The 15,682-nt window shown below is 45.2% G+C and overlaps 1 protein-coding gene across 1 annotated transcript; it reads left to right on the top strand.

Moving 5' to 3' along the window:
• Positions 1-128: 128 nt before the first annotated feature.
• On the top strand, positions 129-15,377 carry Tars1 (threonyl-tRNA synthetase 1). The gene is made up of 19 exons (XM_050139040.1): positions 129-299; positions 2,164-2,244; positions 3,459-3,649; positions 4,757-4,880; positions 5,151-5,272; positions 5,699-5,816; positions 5,999-6,063; positions 6,142-6,220; positions 6,932-7,078; positions 7,919-8,017; positions 9,747-9,913; positions 11,359-11,521; positions 11,605-11,742; positions 12,058-12,135; positions 12,256-12,356; positions 12,443-12,547; positions 12,697-12,769; positions 14,010-14,124; positions 14,957-15,377. Exons 1-19 carry the CDS (start codon positions 246-248, stop codon positions 15,103-15,105), a joined length of 2,169 nt encoding a protein of 722 aa, XP_049994997.1. The 5' UTR covers positions 129-245; the 3' UTR covers positions 15,106-15,377.
• The last annotated feature ends 305 nt before the right edge of the window (positions 15,378-15,682 follow it).

Here is a 15,682-nt window from a genome sequence, read left to right as displayed (position 1 = left end):
TTCCTAGAAAGGCTCGTCACTCCTCCGGCTATCCTATTGGTTGAGAAAAGGGAGAGCCCGCCTCTATGAGTGTCCCATTGGCCGCGCGCCCAAGGCAGCAGGACGGGGCCTGGCGCCCCATTGCATCAGCTGGTTCCGGCTAGGCCACGTGGCGCACGCGCAGTGTGGAATTGCTCGTTCTGTCCGCCGGCTCAGGCTCTTCTCTGGGGTCTAGCTCTCGGGTTTTGTCTCTCGGCGGTCCTTCCATGTCGGAGGAGAAGGCCAGCAGCCCTTCGGGGAAGATGGACGGCGAGAAGCCGGTGAGCAGGCGCGGTGGCTGGGCGTGTCCTGGGAGCCGACTCTGCCCGGCGGGAAAGTAGCGAGGATCTGCTGGTATTGGGGAGTCCCAGCAGGCAGGAGGGGTCCGGGGGTCATCCTCGTCCCAGAGATCTGTGAACTGAGACTGAGTGACTTGCTCAGAGCTAGACAGTGACCATGCGGGGCTTGGACTCCCACGCTTGTATTTTTGTGCTTTTAAATAGGCGGAAAGAACATGGCAGAACTTTGAAGACCGTAAATCTTTGTGGAGCAGAAAGCTCTAGTTTAGGAAGGAAAAGCCAGTCCCCGAGATCAGATCCAATTTGCCAAAGATTGGGTGCTTTATGATAAGCAAATGGTGAAGGCTGGATGGCTCCATTTGACAGACTGCTTGGAAATTAGTCAGGGGCAGGAAGCGTCCTAGGTAACTTCACACACGTCGTCCGTGTCGCCCCCCCCCCCCTTAAAGCCAACAAATGTTCCGTGTATTTATTTGTTCTGGCACTTAGCCAGACAGCGCAGGTGGCAACAGGAGTAAGGGGGGGTGGTGGTCTCCAAAAGCCTAGAGTACAAGACTGGAAAATCGAAGTTTTGTGTGATCAGCTCAGTTGAGTTACAGGTGAAGCACCATCAGACTGTTTTATTGGTTTTGAAAAAATGAGGTCAGGTAACCCAGGCAGGGCAGGGCTGCCCAGGTACAGAGAGGGTGAGTTGTGTCTCAGCTGTATTGGAAAAGACAGGAAATACAGCAGTTTGAAGACATCAGTGTTCTCCACATGCAGGATTTTAAGCAAGGATTTTATTGTCAAGACTGACCTGGCATTGGGGTTTGAGGAGAGGGGAGGCCATGTAACAGGCTGTTTCAATAGTCCAGGGGAGCAGGGGAGCGAAGGTCCTCATCAAGAGGAGTGTCCATCCTGATTGGACAGATCACTAAAATACTTATGTATACATTCTAAACTATAAATTTAAGGTATTGAGTATTGACTACACATAGATTTTCTTTCTATTTTTGTGTTGTTTCCTTTAAAAAATTGTGTTTTACCGTTTCAGCTTGATTACCTCTTTGCTTCTTTCCCGGCTGGCCTTCCATCCTACTCTTAAACCAACCCCTGTTAGGTCAGGACCTCCGGGGTTCTTACGGCTTATGTAATGCTAGACGTTAGCCGAGATAGTAGCCCCTGAGCAGGTGTCTAGTAAAACATTAGAGATTTGGTGAATGAACGAACGACTTGTAAACTGTGATATTGTTGCCTCTGTAATAATCAGGTATCATAAATTGTGGAAAGCTGACTCAGTGGGATACAGACCTAACCCACAAGTCCTTTTGTCCCCAGCCCCACAGGCTCAAACCTTTATTCCTTTCCCATTTCGTCTTCACAACAAGGTTGTTGTGAAGGGCATAATCACACCCAGTTCTCAAGACAAAAACAGCCTAGAAGAAGTGAACGTAAGTGCGTGGTCACCCAGTCCACTTGGTTTCCTTGGAGGTAGCCTGTGGGCCGTTAGGTAGGTAGCGAGATAATTACACCCCACACACTCACACCAAAGTGACTCTTATTGAATAGGTTGCATTCTTTCTTGTTGCTCTGTGTTTCATACAGGTCCGAGTCTGAAGGGAAAGTTATAGGAGCTTTGAGGAAATGTACATTGATAAATGGCCTTTTACTTTTTTAGGGCTTGTTTTTCTTGCAACTTGTCTAACTTGTCTTTACCAGAGAAGGAATTTCCAATCTTTCAAAATAAGATTGTCCTTTGAAAAAAAAAAAAATTTCTTTTTGGGTATAGCTTTCTTAGCTGCAATTTTGGAAAAGATGTCAAGTAGGGCTGAAAGATGAGAACCTCTCTTCTGTTCTGCTTCTTTAGGTGGATGCCAGTGAGGAGAAGCGAAAGGAAGGAGGCAAGAAGAAGAACAAAGATGGAGGCGGAGATGGGGGTCGAGCAGAGGTAATATAAGTGACCCCGCCATTGCTTTGGTTTCAAAGGCTGATGGGGAACAGGGAACTGTCCCAGACTTACCCTCGATGAGGAGTGTGTGTGTGTGTGTGTGTGTGTGTGTGTGTGTGTGTATAGGTTTCCATAGCGTGTCACACATGTGGAAGCCAGGGAACAACTTGCAGGCATTCCTTCTCCACTGTGCATCCTGGGCATGGAGTTCAGATGTTAGGCCTGGTGGCCCCTATGTAAAGACTCTAATGGTCACTGCAGGTGGTGTGGAAAACCTAGGGAGAAGAGTTAAGAAGGAGCCTGTGGGGGAAGAAGGATTTGCAGGTAGTTGATAGTGCAGTGGATTTACACAGAATCACAAGGATAGAAGTGTAGAGGAAGGGCTGCGGTTGTCACTGGGCTGCCAAGACTGGACACTGACTTCTCTTTCTTTAAACGAGGTGTGAAAGGGTAGGGGCTCTGTGCTGGGTTTCTGTATGCACATAAGGAACCAAACAGAATCCAGTTCTTTGATTTCTTTCTTGTTGCTTGGATCTGCTTCTGGGGTCTGGTTTACTTACATCCAGAGAATTATTCAGATCCCAGGCTCAGTGACATAGAACTGCAGTTCAAAGCCATCCCAGAATGCACTTGGTTCCTGGTGCGTGAGGTGGTTCTGCGTGGTGTTCTGCTGGTTTGGAGTTTGAACTCCTGTAAACTGTGCTTTGCTGTTTTGCATTTAGTCATTGCAGTTTTATTGGAGACCTTGGGAAGCTGCTGGGATGTAGGAACACAAAAGACTAAGCTTTTTTGAAGTAACTCAATAAACAGACTTTAAAGAGCTGGGTATAAAGCTGGAGTAGCGATGAACACACTTCCTTAGTCCTGGCGTTTCGGAGCTAGAGGAGGAGAATTGAGTTCTAGACCAACCTAGGAAAATAGTGAGACCTGTCTTAGAAAAACAAAACACAAACCCTGCTTGTGTAACGCTGATTAAGCTTAGAACCATTTCTGTTCGTAAAGGTTTTGCAGGTGATGTGGGATGGTGTTAGCTGTGCTTATGCAGTCCCTGGTCATTTTATGCCAGTGTCACTGCGGGAGGAATCGCTGAGAGTGAACCTTAGATTTGCAGGGAAAGAGTAATATGCGTGTCTCTTCATTTCCTTGTTATACTTTGGATGAGATTGTGTGGCAAGTATTAGTGATTACTTACCACTTCGTTTGTTTGTTTACAGTTGAATCCTTGGCCGGAATATATCAACACACGCCTTGATATGTACAACAAGCTAAAAGCAGAGCATGATTCTCTCCTGGCTGAGAAGGCAGCAAACGATAGCAAGCCAATTAAAGTCACTCTGCCCGACGGCAAGCAAGTGGACGCAGAGTCCTGGAAAACCACACCGTACCAGATTGCGTGTGGAATTAGGTAAGCAGTACACCTCCTTTGGCCTTCCACGGTTTATAATGTAACTAAGTGTTCATTTGTTGTCTCGCCAGGTGTATCCTGAGAATATTCTTACGTTTCTGCTCAAGGCGTTTAATTTACTTATTGAGATCTTTGAAAATCAAGGGGATGTGAGCTTTGTAGTCAAGACTCAGTGTTAGTTTCTGAAGGCTTAGGAAGCCACATATTTGTTTTTCTGTTAGGATCGTAAAGCTGCAGGGACAGGACAGTGTTCAGCTTTTACTTAAGTGTCTCAGTTTTGAGCTGATTTATGAAGGTAGGTCACATAACAGGGAAAGTTAAAAAAAAAAACTGGTATATCATGTAGGAAAAAATATGTTCTGTGTTTATAAATTCAACAAGAAAACTGTATATAGTTAGTCTTAAAGCCTATTGGAATAAAAGAAATTATGAATAACAATGTATTTACATACTTTGTGGCAGAAAAAGCTTTCTTAATCTTATTATTTTTTAATGATTTATGTATTTACTTTATTTTACTCATGTTTTGCCTGCATGCATGTCTGTGTGAAGGTGTCAGATTCCCTGAAATTGGAGTTACAGGCAGTTATGAGCCGCCATGTGGGTGCTGGGAATTGAACCCCGGTCCTCTGGAAGAGCACTGGCTGCCATCTCTCCAGCCCCAACTTTCTTATTCTTGATCAGATTGATAGGTGGTCACTTTATCTGGACAAGGTAAAATGTCACACACCTTTCTTTGACCAGTTGTCAGCAAACTATGGTGGCAGCCAGAAGCCTTACATTTAAATGGTTGGAATAAAGCAAGACAGCTAGGAAGAATGTATAATATAAAGCTCATGTGCCCTCACCAAATAGGGTTGAAGTCTGTCTTGAATTTGACACAGACTGACTTGAAATATGTAAGAAATACTACTTGCTAATTTTCTGTTTGTAGAGCCATGGGGTGCTGTGCTGTATTTAATACCTACATCACCTGGGTAGCCCGAGAAGCAAGTGTTTAATGTGGATGCCTCTGTTTCTCCATCATTGTTTCATTCTCTCCGAAAACCAGTAGTTTTTAATAGCTAGTCTTGCCAGATAACCACCTGGGTTGTTTTCTGTTTGAAGTCAAGGCCTGGCCTACAACACCGTTGTCGCGAAAGTGAACAAAGTTGTCTGGGACCTGGACCGCCCACTGGAGGCAGACTGCACTCTGGAGCTTCTCAAGTTTGAGGACGAGGAAGCGCAGGCAGTAAGTTTCCGTCTAGCGTTTATCGGATTTACAGTAAAGCCTGACCACAAGCTGTAGAAGGGGGATGTCAGTGTGTCCTTGTGTGGATCAGGGGTTCTCGGGGGTGACCTGGAGGCCACAGCTGGTTATGGACATCTCACTATTACCTTGGGGCCTCGATTCACAATGGGAACCTTGCTTTGGGTGTGCTCCCATTCGTGTCTACCGAACAGTGTCTCATCGTGTGTCTGCCCAGACTAACGCCATCCCCTTTTTCTTTACATTTTTCAGGTATATTGGCACTCCAGTGCCCACATAATGGGTGAAGCCATGGAAAGAGTCTATGGTGGATGCTTATGTTATGGCCCACCAATAGAAAATGGGTTCTATTACGATATGTACCTTGAAGAAGGGTAAGTGAGACCCTGGATGAAGGGGAAATCTGAGTATACACATAGGTGTAACTTTTAAAGCATTGTCAATGAAGGCGACAAATTTATAGCGCAGAGCATAACGCTGTTAGTTCCAGTTACTGACGGAAGTTGAAGTAATGAGAGTTACGTGTAGGGAAATCTCGGATTGGTGGAAGTATGCCCAGAGGCATGTTGGGAGATGAAATGGGCTCTCATTTTCCTTATGATGGAGCTTGGGGAGATGTCACTTGTGAGAAACTTCTCCACAATAGCAGAGTTAGAAGCCCGTGAAACTACAAGTATAATTTATGAAAAATATAAATTAAATTCTAGTATATGATGAAAGGCTCTATTTCACAGTATTAGAGAAAAATCCCTGTATTGATTCAAATGGAATATGGAAAGATGTTTTTTTTTCTCCTGAAGGGGAGTGTCCAGCAATGACTTCTCTTCTCTGGAAGCTTTGTGTAAGAAAATCATCAAAGAGAAGCAAACTTTCGAAAGATTGGAAGTGAAAAAGGAGACGTTACTAGAAATGTTTAAGGTAAACTGAGCCTTAACCACTTCTATTTTGTCAGCCAATCCTTGAAGTAGTGCACCTAAGTTTCCTCTAGAAAAAATTGAAGTGCTGGTGTGCTCTGAAAAGTGTGATTTGACTCACATTCTAGCTACATATTTAGAAATAAACACGAGAGGCCATGGTGACGTCTCATTTCTCATTTTCAGTACAACAAGTTCAAGTGCCGGATATTGAACGAGAAGGTGAATACTCCAACCACAACTGTCTATAGGTGAGAATATTGAATGCTGTTGAACGTAGCTGCTGTGTTACTCTGCCTTTGCTAAACTACCTTTTCCTTCATCTTTAGATGTGGCCCTCTGATAGATCTCTGCCGGGGTCCTCATGTCAGACACACTGGCAAGATCAAGACTTTAAAAATACACAAGGTAAAGCCTGCTGTGGATTGTCGAGGGTACTTACGCCTCCCTTTCCATTGCTGCCTCCTTCCTAACGGCTTGTTTCTCATCAGTATATGGAGGGTCACAGCTTTTGTTTTCAATGCTGTGTACTTCAATGCTGTGTACTCACTGGGGTATTGTATGTGTCATTTGTATCCCAGTACTCATTACCAGGGCTACCATATGGGCACGGGGTTTGAAGGAGTCACAGAATCCAGCAGTCACAGGCCACCATGGCTTCCAAAGCTCTGAGACTCGGTGTTGGGTTTGGCTAGTGATCACCCAAGTGGCTCTTTCTCATACAGCTCATCCTCTCAGTTGTAGGCCGGCTTAAATGCTGGAAAGATTGAGTCCCCGAGTCCTGGGAATAATCATGTCAGTTGCAGGTGCCTTCCATCATTTGCATGGCTTCCTCTCTGCTTTGACAGTGGTTTGTGGGAGGAGCCCTGTGCTGGAGTAGTGTTCATGGGGCTGTGATCCAGGGAAAGAGCCTTCTTAAGAAAAGCAAGCAGAGGACTCTGCTGCGGAGTGAGTCCACCCACCTGGGGTGGAGATGTTACTTGGACTGTCTTGTCTGGAGTCTCCTTGTCAAAGAAATTAGTGTGGATTTACTTTTTAAGGTCATTGTGAGAAATAATACACAATTAATGAGGAATGTTTACAGTTAAGTGTTATGTCATCGTTGCTCCTTGCTTTTAGAATTCCTCCACATACTGGGAAGGCAAGGCAGACATGGAAACCCTGCAGAGGATTTACGGCATTTCATTCCCCGACCCCAAGCTGCTGAAAGAGTGGGAGAAGTTCCAAGAGGAAGCCAAGAACCGAGATCATAGGAAAATTGGAAGGGTACGTTACAGTGCTGTCTGGTAGGAGCTTTCCTACAGTTCATTTGAGTTGTGCCTGCTCAGCACTAAGTTTGGTTTTGAAGACAGTCTTAGATTTCAGGTTCCCTGATTTGGGAGCCAGTCGTGTCCACAGTGTCCTTTGGAAACATTCAGAGTCCGTTACTGTGACTCAGGACAGTGCTGAGGACCCACAGCTTCCTGGAAACAGCACTTTGGAGCTGGCAGAATTAGACTGGGAACCCATCTCATGGGTTCCCTGTGACGCTGTAGAGTCTGAGTCTGAGAGATCAGTCTAGCTGTTTCTCTAGGGATAGGGCAGGTCACCAGTGGATTCTGTGCTGTCTTTTCCTTGCTGCCCAGCTGCTTCTGACTCTCCTCCTGTCGGAGTTACATTTGATTCTTTAAAACTTTTTCCTCTATAAAATGACGTTTACTTGGCTTGGCTGCTAGGTCTGCCCTCTGACTCCTGGAAATAAATGACTTGCAATGAGGAAGCTGGCAGTGATGGGCGGGTTCCTCCCCAAGGGCTTTTAGCCACTTTCCTGGCTTTCATCATCAGGTGTTTTTCTTTTTTCTTTCTTGCTGTTCATATAAAAGCAAAGAGCAAAATCTCAGCGCTCTGGGGACTTCTGTTCCATGTCACTGTTTCCCAGCATTGATTGTCAGGGAGGTGACAGATTGGTGCTAAGCTGTTAATCATATGCAATTCTATACCGTTAAATTGTACCCAAGAAACTTTCATATTGGCATAGTTAAAGCTGGGAACACAGTGGCAGATTTGTGAACTGAGGAACACCAATCATTTATACATTTATAAACAATTTTCTGCTCTTTTATCCAGGACCAAGAACTATATTTCTTCCATGAACTCAGCCCTGGAAGTTGCTTTTTCCTACCCAAAGGAGCCTACATTTACAATACGCTTATGGAATTTATCAGGGTAAGCTTTATTTGTTACTGTCTTCTGAAGAGTTAGGATATAAGATAATTTTAGACATTATACCAGCACCGAGTTCCAGGAACAATTTCGCTCCTTTTGTTTTTAGAGACAAAGTCTCACTATGCAACCCCGGATAGCCTGAAGTTCATTATGTGATCTGGGATTCCCCTCTGTATGCTATTAGTATGTTTTATTACCATTGGTTAATAAAGAAGCTGCTATGACCTATAACAGGGCAAAATATAGTCAGGCTGGAAGAACTATAGAGAGAGAGTGGGTGGAATCAGAGAGATGTCATGTATAGGCCGAAGGAACAAAACACCACCGCCAGAACCTTTCCTGTAAGCCACAGTCTCGTGGCAATGCACACATTAATAGAAGTGGGTTAGTTTAAGATATAAGAGCTAGGTAGGAATACACCTAAGCTATTGGCCAAGCAGTGTTGTAATTAAAAAAAAAAAAGATAATTTTATTAGCTAGGGTCTGCTAAAAGAAAGATAAATCTGTATTGGAGGGGGAAAATCCATTATTTTTTTAAGTTGAAGTCTGACTTCAGAGATGTTTAGTAGTTAGAGTGATTGCTGCCCTTCTAAAGGACCCAAATTCATTTCCCCAGCACCCACATCAAGTGCCTCACTTAAGCTCCAAAGGATCTGATGCCCTCTGCTGGCCTCTGCAGGCACCTGCATACACATAGCATTCACTCAATAAACACAAACACACATATAAACATAATTTTTTAAGAAGTTGGGTCTGGAGAGATATCTTAGTGATAATTACTGCTCTTCAGAAGACCTGAAGACCTGAGTTTGGATGGCAGCTTCCGGTCTTGCAGCTCCCAACCATGTACAGCTCCAGCTCCAGAGGATCTGATGCCCTCTTCTGGTCACCATAGGTACCCACACTCAGGTGGCACACATTCGCATAGACACGCACACATGCACACGGATGTATCTTTTTTCATGTTAACAGTCTCATAAATTATTTAGAGTCATTCTAATGTTTGATTTTGGTCATGGAAACGGCAGATGAGCCCCGCTCAGCACTAAGCAGAGAACAGCTGCTGAACTTGAGGGGTCAGTGGCCTTTCACCGGGGACTGTGTTGTGTCTCTTGGATCATTTGTGTTTTCTTTTTAAATTATGAACCATTTCAAGCATACATTTAAAGAAAAGAGTTAGGTTTGCTTGCCACCAGATTTAACATATTTGCATTGGGCTATATTTGTCCACAGTTTTTGTAAAAAGAGTACATGCTGTTTTATATTTGTCCACAGTTTTTATAAAAAGAGTACATGCTGTTTTATTTTTAAGACCCCTTTAAACTGTTGTGTAGTTGGTGTGGCTCCTCACCCATGTGTTTTACACCTCCATATATATGTATCTGCCGTATTTTGTGCTTGTGTGTCCCTCAGCTCACATGTAGGTCTTGTGTATGTGTATTAGATAACATACTCCCGGCTTGTTTGTGTCCACTTGTCCCATGCTGTAGTCGTCCATGACCGCTGTGGAGAGCTTCTTCCTCCCACAGTAGCTTGTGCACTTACCAATGCCCAGTGACACAGGTTCTGGGCTCCTGTCCTGCTAGCCATGCCAAGGCAGTTGTATTTCTGTGTTTTGGTACAGCACGTCCAGATGGAACTTCTGAGTCACGATATACGTGCCTATGGTTTCACTCTGTAGTTCTTTTCTCCCTCCATTGACTTCCCTGTGTGTGTGTTCTGCTCTAAGAGCGAATACAGGAGAAGAGGATTCCAGGAGGTCGTGACCCCCAACATCTTCAATAGCCGCCTCTGGATGACCTCTGGGCACTGGGAGCACTACAGCGAGAACATGTTCTCCTTTGAGGTGGAGAAGGAGCAGTTCGCCCTGAAGCCCATGAACTGTCCGGGACACTGGTATCGAGCAGCTTTGTATTTTCTTTCTTTTTAGTGAATTTACCTCTGTGTGTCTGCACTGAGTCTATGCCACATGTCTGTGGGTTCCTGAGAGCCTGGGTGAAGGTGTCGGAGCTGCTGGGGTTAGTGGTTGTGAGCTGCCCCCTGTGGGTGCAGGAACTGCACCCGAGTGCTCTGAGGAGCAGCATGGCTCTTAACCCTCGAGCCGTCTCTCCATCCTGCAGCTGTGCATGGCATTGCTGTTTAGAGTTCTTTGTTCCAGATTCCTGTGGCGCCTTTGACAGATGCCAGTGTAGAAAGGAGACTAAGAGAGGAAAGAGGTCTGAGGGGAGCCAGGGGAGAACATACGGGTCATAGCATATCTGTCCCGTGGAAGCAGAGAGGAAAGAGGTCTGAGGGGAGGCGGGTGAGGGCAGAGGGGATGTGACCAAGAACAAAACATGAGGCTCTCCCAGTTTGAAAGTGTCAGAAGAAGCCCAGTGCATCTCTTAACAACAACAGGAAAATCAGTGATCGGAAGAAGACTGGAATACAACGTTTCACGCCGATTAGATCCCACGCTTTATAGACATTCAGGGGTGGTCCTGGGGTTATAGCAGCAAACAGGCAGAGAAGACTGCAGAAGGGGCTGAATGTGGGGTGGAGCGGGAGACCAGTGTTCCTACCTTTTCTTCCTCCTGTGGAAAGAAATGCGTTTTAGCAGAACCCATTGCTGATGAGTTAATATTCTTGGGAAATCCTTCCCTGTGCCTCTGCCTCGAATTGTGAAAGGGCGGTGAAGAGTGACTTCTGGGAGGTCCAAGAGTGACACACATGTAGATAGTCTGTCCATGTGTGCAGCTCCGGAGGAAGGGGATTCAGAAAGAGCTGCTGAGAGGATAACACCTTTCAGAAATGGGGCCTTACACATCAGAGAAACAGTGTTCAGTTTCCGAAGCACTTTGTGTTTGACCAGAGCAGGTCTGGTCATGATTTCCAGTGTAGAAGTAATTTGTATGCAACTAAAAATATTTCTTCATTATGAGCCTTTCATTAAACCTTCGCGTTATTTGAATATAGTGTTCATATTAATGGAAGTGCTGAGCACTAGGATTTGGCCTAAAGCCTTGGGACTACATCGCTTTATTCTCTCTTAGCCACAGTTAATTGCACTGTAAGCCACTTGTCATTTTATATTCACGCGAGTGCCTCTGTTGCCGTGTGAAGCTTGGGCCTTGAAAAAAATGTTGGTCGTGGCAAACTAGAATCAGCGACTTTTTGACAGCCTTTCATGTTACTAAATAATATTTGAGGAAGTTTTTTTCTTGTGAATATTTCAAGTTGTTCTCTTTGTTGTTACTTGATTCTCCCGAGGCCTCACAAGTGCTAGGTAAGCCCTCTGCTGCGGGAGTGTGTCCTTTACCGTGTGCAGTTATCCATGGCTTTTGCTTTGCTTTCTCCTTCAGCCTTATGTTCGATCATCGGCCAAGGTCCTGGCGAGAGCTGCCTCTGCGGTTGGCTGATTTTGGCGTGCTTCATAGGAATGAGCTCTCCGGGGCTCTCACAGGACTCACGCGGGTCCGAAGATTCCAGCAGGATGACGCACACATATTCTGTGCCATGGACCAGGTATAATGCCCTGTGGGGCAAAATCCTCTCGACAAATTTAACAGTGAGAAAAATAACTGCTTTTTTTTTTTTTCTTCCTTAAGATTGAGGATGAAATCAAAGGTTGTTTGGATTTTCTTCGCACAGTATATAATGTCTTTGGATTTTCATTTAAATTGAATCTTTCTACTCGCCCAGAAAAATTCCTTGGAGATATTGAAATATGGAACCAAGCCGAGAAAGTAAGTGATTTTCTTTTTCCCCAGGAAGTCTTAAGTGGCTATAAGCAAAAGAAAATGGCAGTGTTTCTGGTGTTGAAGTGGGCTGATTTTCTGGATGGTCTTCAGGTGCTTCAGAGTTGCTGAGTGTTTTCATACTCGGTCAGTTACTACGGCGTAGCTTTAAAGGGGCCTTTGGTTCAATAGGAGGATGCCCTTAGCCCAACACAGTTACACAGCACAGCAGGGTCAGGAAAGCAGCCTGGAGACTTTTACATCTAAATTAAGTGGAAGGAACATTGTGGATGAATAAAATGTCAAATTGTTTCTGCTTTGTAGCAACTTGAAAACAGTTTGAATGAGTTTGGCGAGAAGTGGGAGCTGAATCCTGGTGACGGAGCTTTCTATGGTCCAAAGGTCAGTCCCCTAGGATATTTGGGTACCGTGAATTTTAGTTGTGGGTAAAGAAGCATCCCTTTAAATGGGAAACAGAGAAAATTAAAAGCCTCTTATTATAACTCAATGTTTGCTTTTCAGATTGACATACAGATCAAAGATGCGATCGGCCGCTACCACCAGTGTGCGACCATCCAGCTGGATTTCCAGTTGCCCATCAGATTTAATCTTACTTACGTAAGGTGAGCTTCTGGTATCTGCTCTGAGCTTCAGGCCGTACAGGGGACAACATTAATAATAAGATAGAGCAAATCCCTCTTTTCCGTAGCCACGACGGTGATGACAAGACAAGGCCCGTGATCGTTCACCGAGCCATCCTGGGGTCGGTGGAAAGGATGATCGCCATCCTCACAGAAAACTACGGGGGCAAATGGTGAGGCCCTTCTGTTTGTTCCCATTAAATTGTGCGGGAGGAAGGTCTGAGGTTCACGGACGAGAGCGCACTAGAGGGAGCCAGACTCTGGCCCCAGGTTTTAGGATGAGCACTCGTTCCTTCTACACTCACTGCTGTTTCTTCCGCAGGCCGTTCTGGCTCTCTCCTCGCCAGGTCATGGTTGTTCCTGTGGGGCCAACATGTGATGAATATGCCCAGAAGGTAATCCTTAAGTAGGGTCTGCTTTACCCCTAAGGCTGTTTTTAAGCTTTTTGCCTTGGGATTCTTATTGTATAGTCCCCGATGGCCTGGGTCCCAGCTTCCTGTCCTAGTCCCTGAGTGGTTGGGTTGCCAGCATGCACCAGCACACCCATCCCGGTGACTGTGGGTTTTTTTTTTAATATTTATTTATTTATTATGCATACAATAGTGTTTTTAAGCTTTCAGGTTGGTGAGCCGTGGATTCTTGTCAGATCAAGGGCTCGCTACATCAGAGATGTTGTCCTTTAGAGCTTTTCCTTAATGGTTCCGTGACCACATGTATTCACGTAGTGTTTCAGCTATATTTTAGTGTGATGTTATAAAGAAATGAATTAGCAAACACAGCCTACCCTGTATTATTACATTAGAATTGCATGTCCCACTGAGGTGCCTGGTATTTGCTGATTTGTTCATTTGCTGATGCAACTTTCCTCAGTGGCTTGAAATTCTTTTCATCTCACAGCGGCAAGGCAGTGTCTGCCCCTCTAGCAAACATGTGAACAGTCCTGTGAACTTTGCACCTGAAAGAACAGTCTGTTCTGTTGTGGTGATTGCTCCATGCTGTAAAGACTGTACATGCTTAGCTGTCAGTCAGGAAAAAGGCCGGGTGTGGTGGTGAGCCTGCATCCCAGTAGCTGGGTGGGTGAAGCAGGAGTGCACAGGTTTGAGGCCAGCCTGGATGATAGAAGGAGACTGTCTTAAACACAGTAGGGGTGGGTAAGCCGTGGCAGGAAGGCTCAGAGGGTTAAAGTGCTTGCTGAACAAGCTTAACAATACGAACTTGTTTTCTAAAATATTTATTTTATAAGAGGAAATGTCGGCCAGGCGGTGGTGGTGCACACCTTTAATCCCAGCACGTGGGAGGCAGAGGCAGGCGGATTTCTGTGAGTTCGAGACCAGCCTGGTCTACAAGGGCTAGTTCCAGGACAGGCTCCAAAGCCACAGAGAAACCCTGTCTCGAAAAACCAAAAAAAAAAAAGAGGAAATGTCCCTTTTTGTTCGAATGCTGGGGATCAAACTCATGCGTGTTGAGCACTACAGCTGTGTTGCACCCCCAGCTCCAAAATGTAAATCAAGTCATCGTTTTGTGTTATCAACTTCAGTATTTATATTAGCATTTCCTTCCATAAATAAATTAATGAAATATGTTAAATTCTGTAACAGAATAAACTGATTCTCATTTGACTCCAATTGTTACTAGGTGCGGCAACAGTTCCATGATGCCAAGTTCATGGCTGACACGGACCTGGATCCAGGCTGCACCTTGAATAAGAAGATCAGAAATGCCCAGCTGGCACAGTATAACTTCATCCTGGGTAAGGAGCGAAGTTCCCAGCGTGCAGGGAAAGCCACTGAGATCTCGAGACTTGAGCTCAGTGGATCTTGGTTATGCATGACCTCACTTCCTGCCGTAGTCACTGTTCTGTTAGTGTGAGGAGGCGCCATGACTGGGGCAACTCAGAAAAGAAAGCCGTTAATTGGAGGCTTACAGTTTGGGAGGGTGGGTCCATGACCGTCATGGCAGGGAGCAGCAGTTAGGCAGGCATGGCTGGGGCGACAGCTCAGAGTCTGCGCCTGACCCACAGGCCCAGGAGAGGGAGGGTGGGAGAAAGACTGGGCCTGGGGTGGACTTTTCAAAGATCAAAGGCAACCCCTGGTGATACAACTCCAAGGCCACATCTCCTAAGCCTTCCTAAAGTTTCACTAACTGGGAAGCATGCATTCAAACACATTCTCATTCAAACCCCACAGTTCCCTCTTTGGTTTTTCTTACTTTTTTGTGGTCCTGGGAATTGGACCCAGCATGTACTAGGCTCCTGTAAGCATGATTCTCAATATTCAGTGTGCTCTCTTCGCTAGCAAGGAAGTTTAAGGATTAGAAAACTTCCAAAGGGTTGTTCACAGAATGTCTGCCTTCATGGAATTGCTGGTATATCCTTTTTTTTTTTTTTTTTTTAATTAAGATCGCTGGATTTAGTGACTCAGGATGAAAGTTTTAGGAACTTAAAAGTTTGTAGGTCCTTTTTTAACTACAAACTTTTATAACCCTAATGGACATGGTCACCTGTCCATCTGAGTGTATCTTCAGTTCCAGGGTGATTTCTGCTGTCCAGGACAAACCCCAGAGTCTTGTGTCTTATGTTCTAGTTGTTGGTGAGAAGGAGAAAGCCAGCGGCACGGTGAACATCCGCACCAGAGACAACAAGGTCCACGGGGAGCGCACTGTCGAGGAGACCGTGGAGCGGCTGCAGCAGCTCAAGCGGTCCCGCAGCAAGCAGGCAGAGGAGGAATTTTAACAGGAACGTGGCCAGTGCTCCATCATGTAACCTTGTACACTGGGAAACGTGGGTTTATCATGAATGTGGAATAGTTCTGCGGTCTGCATGAATCAGTCGTTTTGATCTGGACAAGTCTTAGAGAATGTGTTAGATGGACATCAATAAAAGAATTGTTAAAATTGTTTTATTCATTAAATGTCTCAGCAATGGAAAAATGGGGGGATATGTTTCAATTTAACAGGCTTATTTTGTATGAATTCAATCAATTAAAAATAAAGAATTTAAAAATGTGCTTAAAGAACAGCCAGGATTGAATTATGGTGTTAAAAATTAAAATTTCCTACTACAGATATCAAGACCTGGCAATCCTCGTGTTTCTGTGGAAGCACCTGGGTCAGATTGTGTGTCTCAGTGTCCAGCAGGCAGTGCTGGAGCGGCTCTGAGAGCGTGTGGGAGGGCAGGTCACGGGTCACAGCGTGTGCCGATCCCAGCCGGGATGAGGTGAGCACTTGGTTTGTGATGACACTTATTTCTTTCTGGGTAGAGAGCTTTAACGTAGCTGAGAAATAACTAGAGAGCTGGTGTGCCCAAGAGC

Source organism: Alexandromys fortis, unplaced genomic scaffold, assembly GCF_014885135.2.
Source record: "Alexandromys fortis isolate MF-2015 unplaced genomic scaffold, M_Fortis_MF-2015_v1.1 scaffold_37, whole genome shotgun sequence".
Lineage (NCBI taxonomy): Eukaryota > Metazoa > Chordata > Mammalia > Rodentia > Cricetidae > Alexandromys > Alexandromys fortis.
Note: the sequence above shows the minus strand (reverse complement) of the source record. Positions and strands in the feature narration are given on the sequence as shown.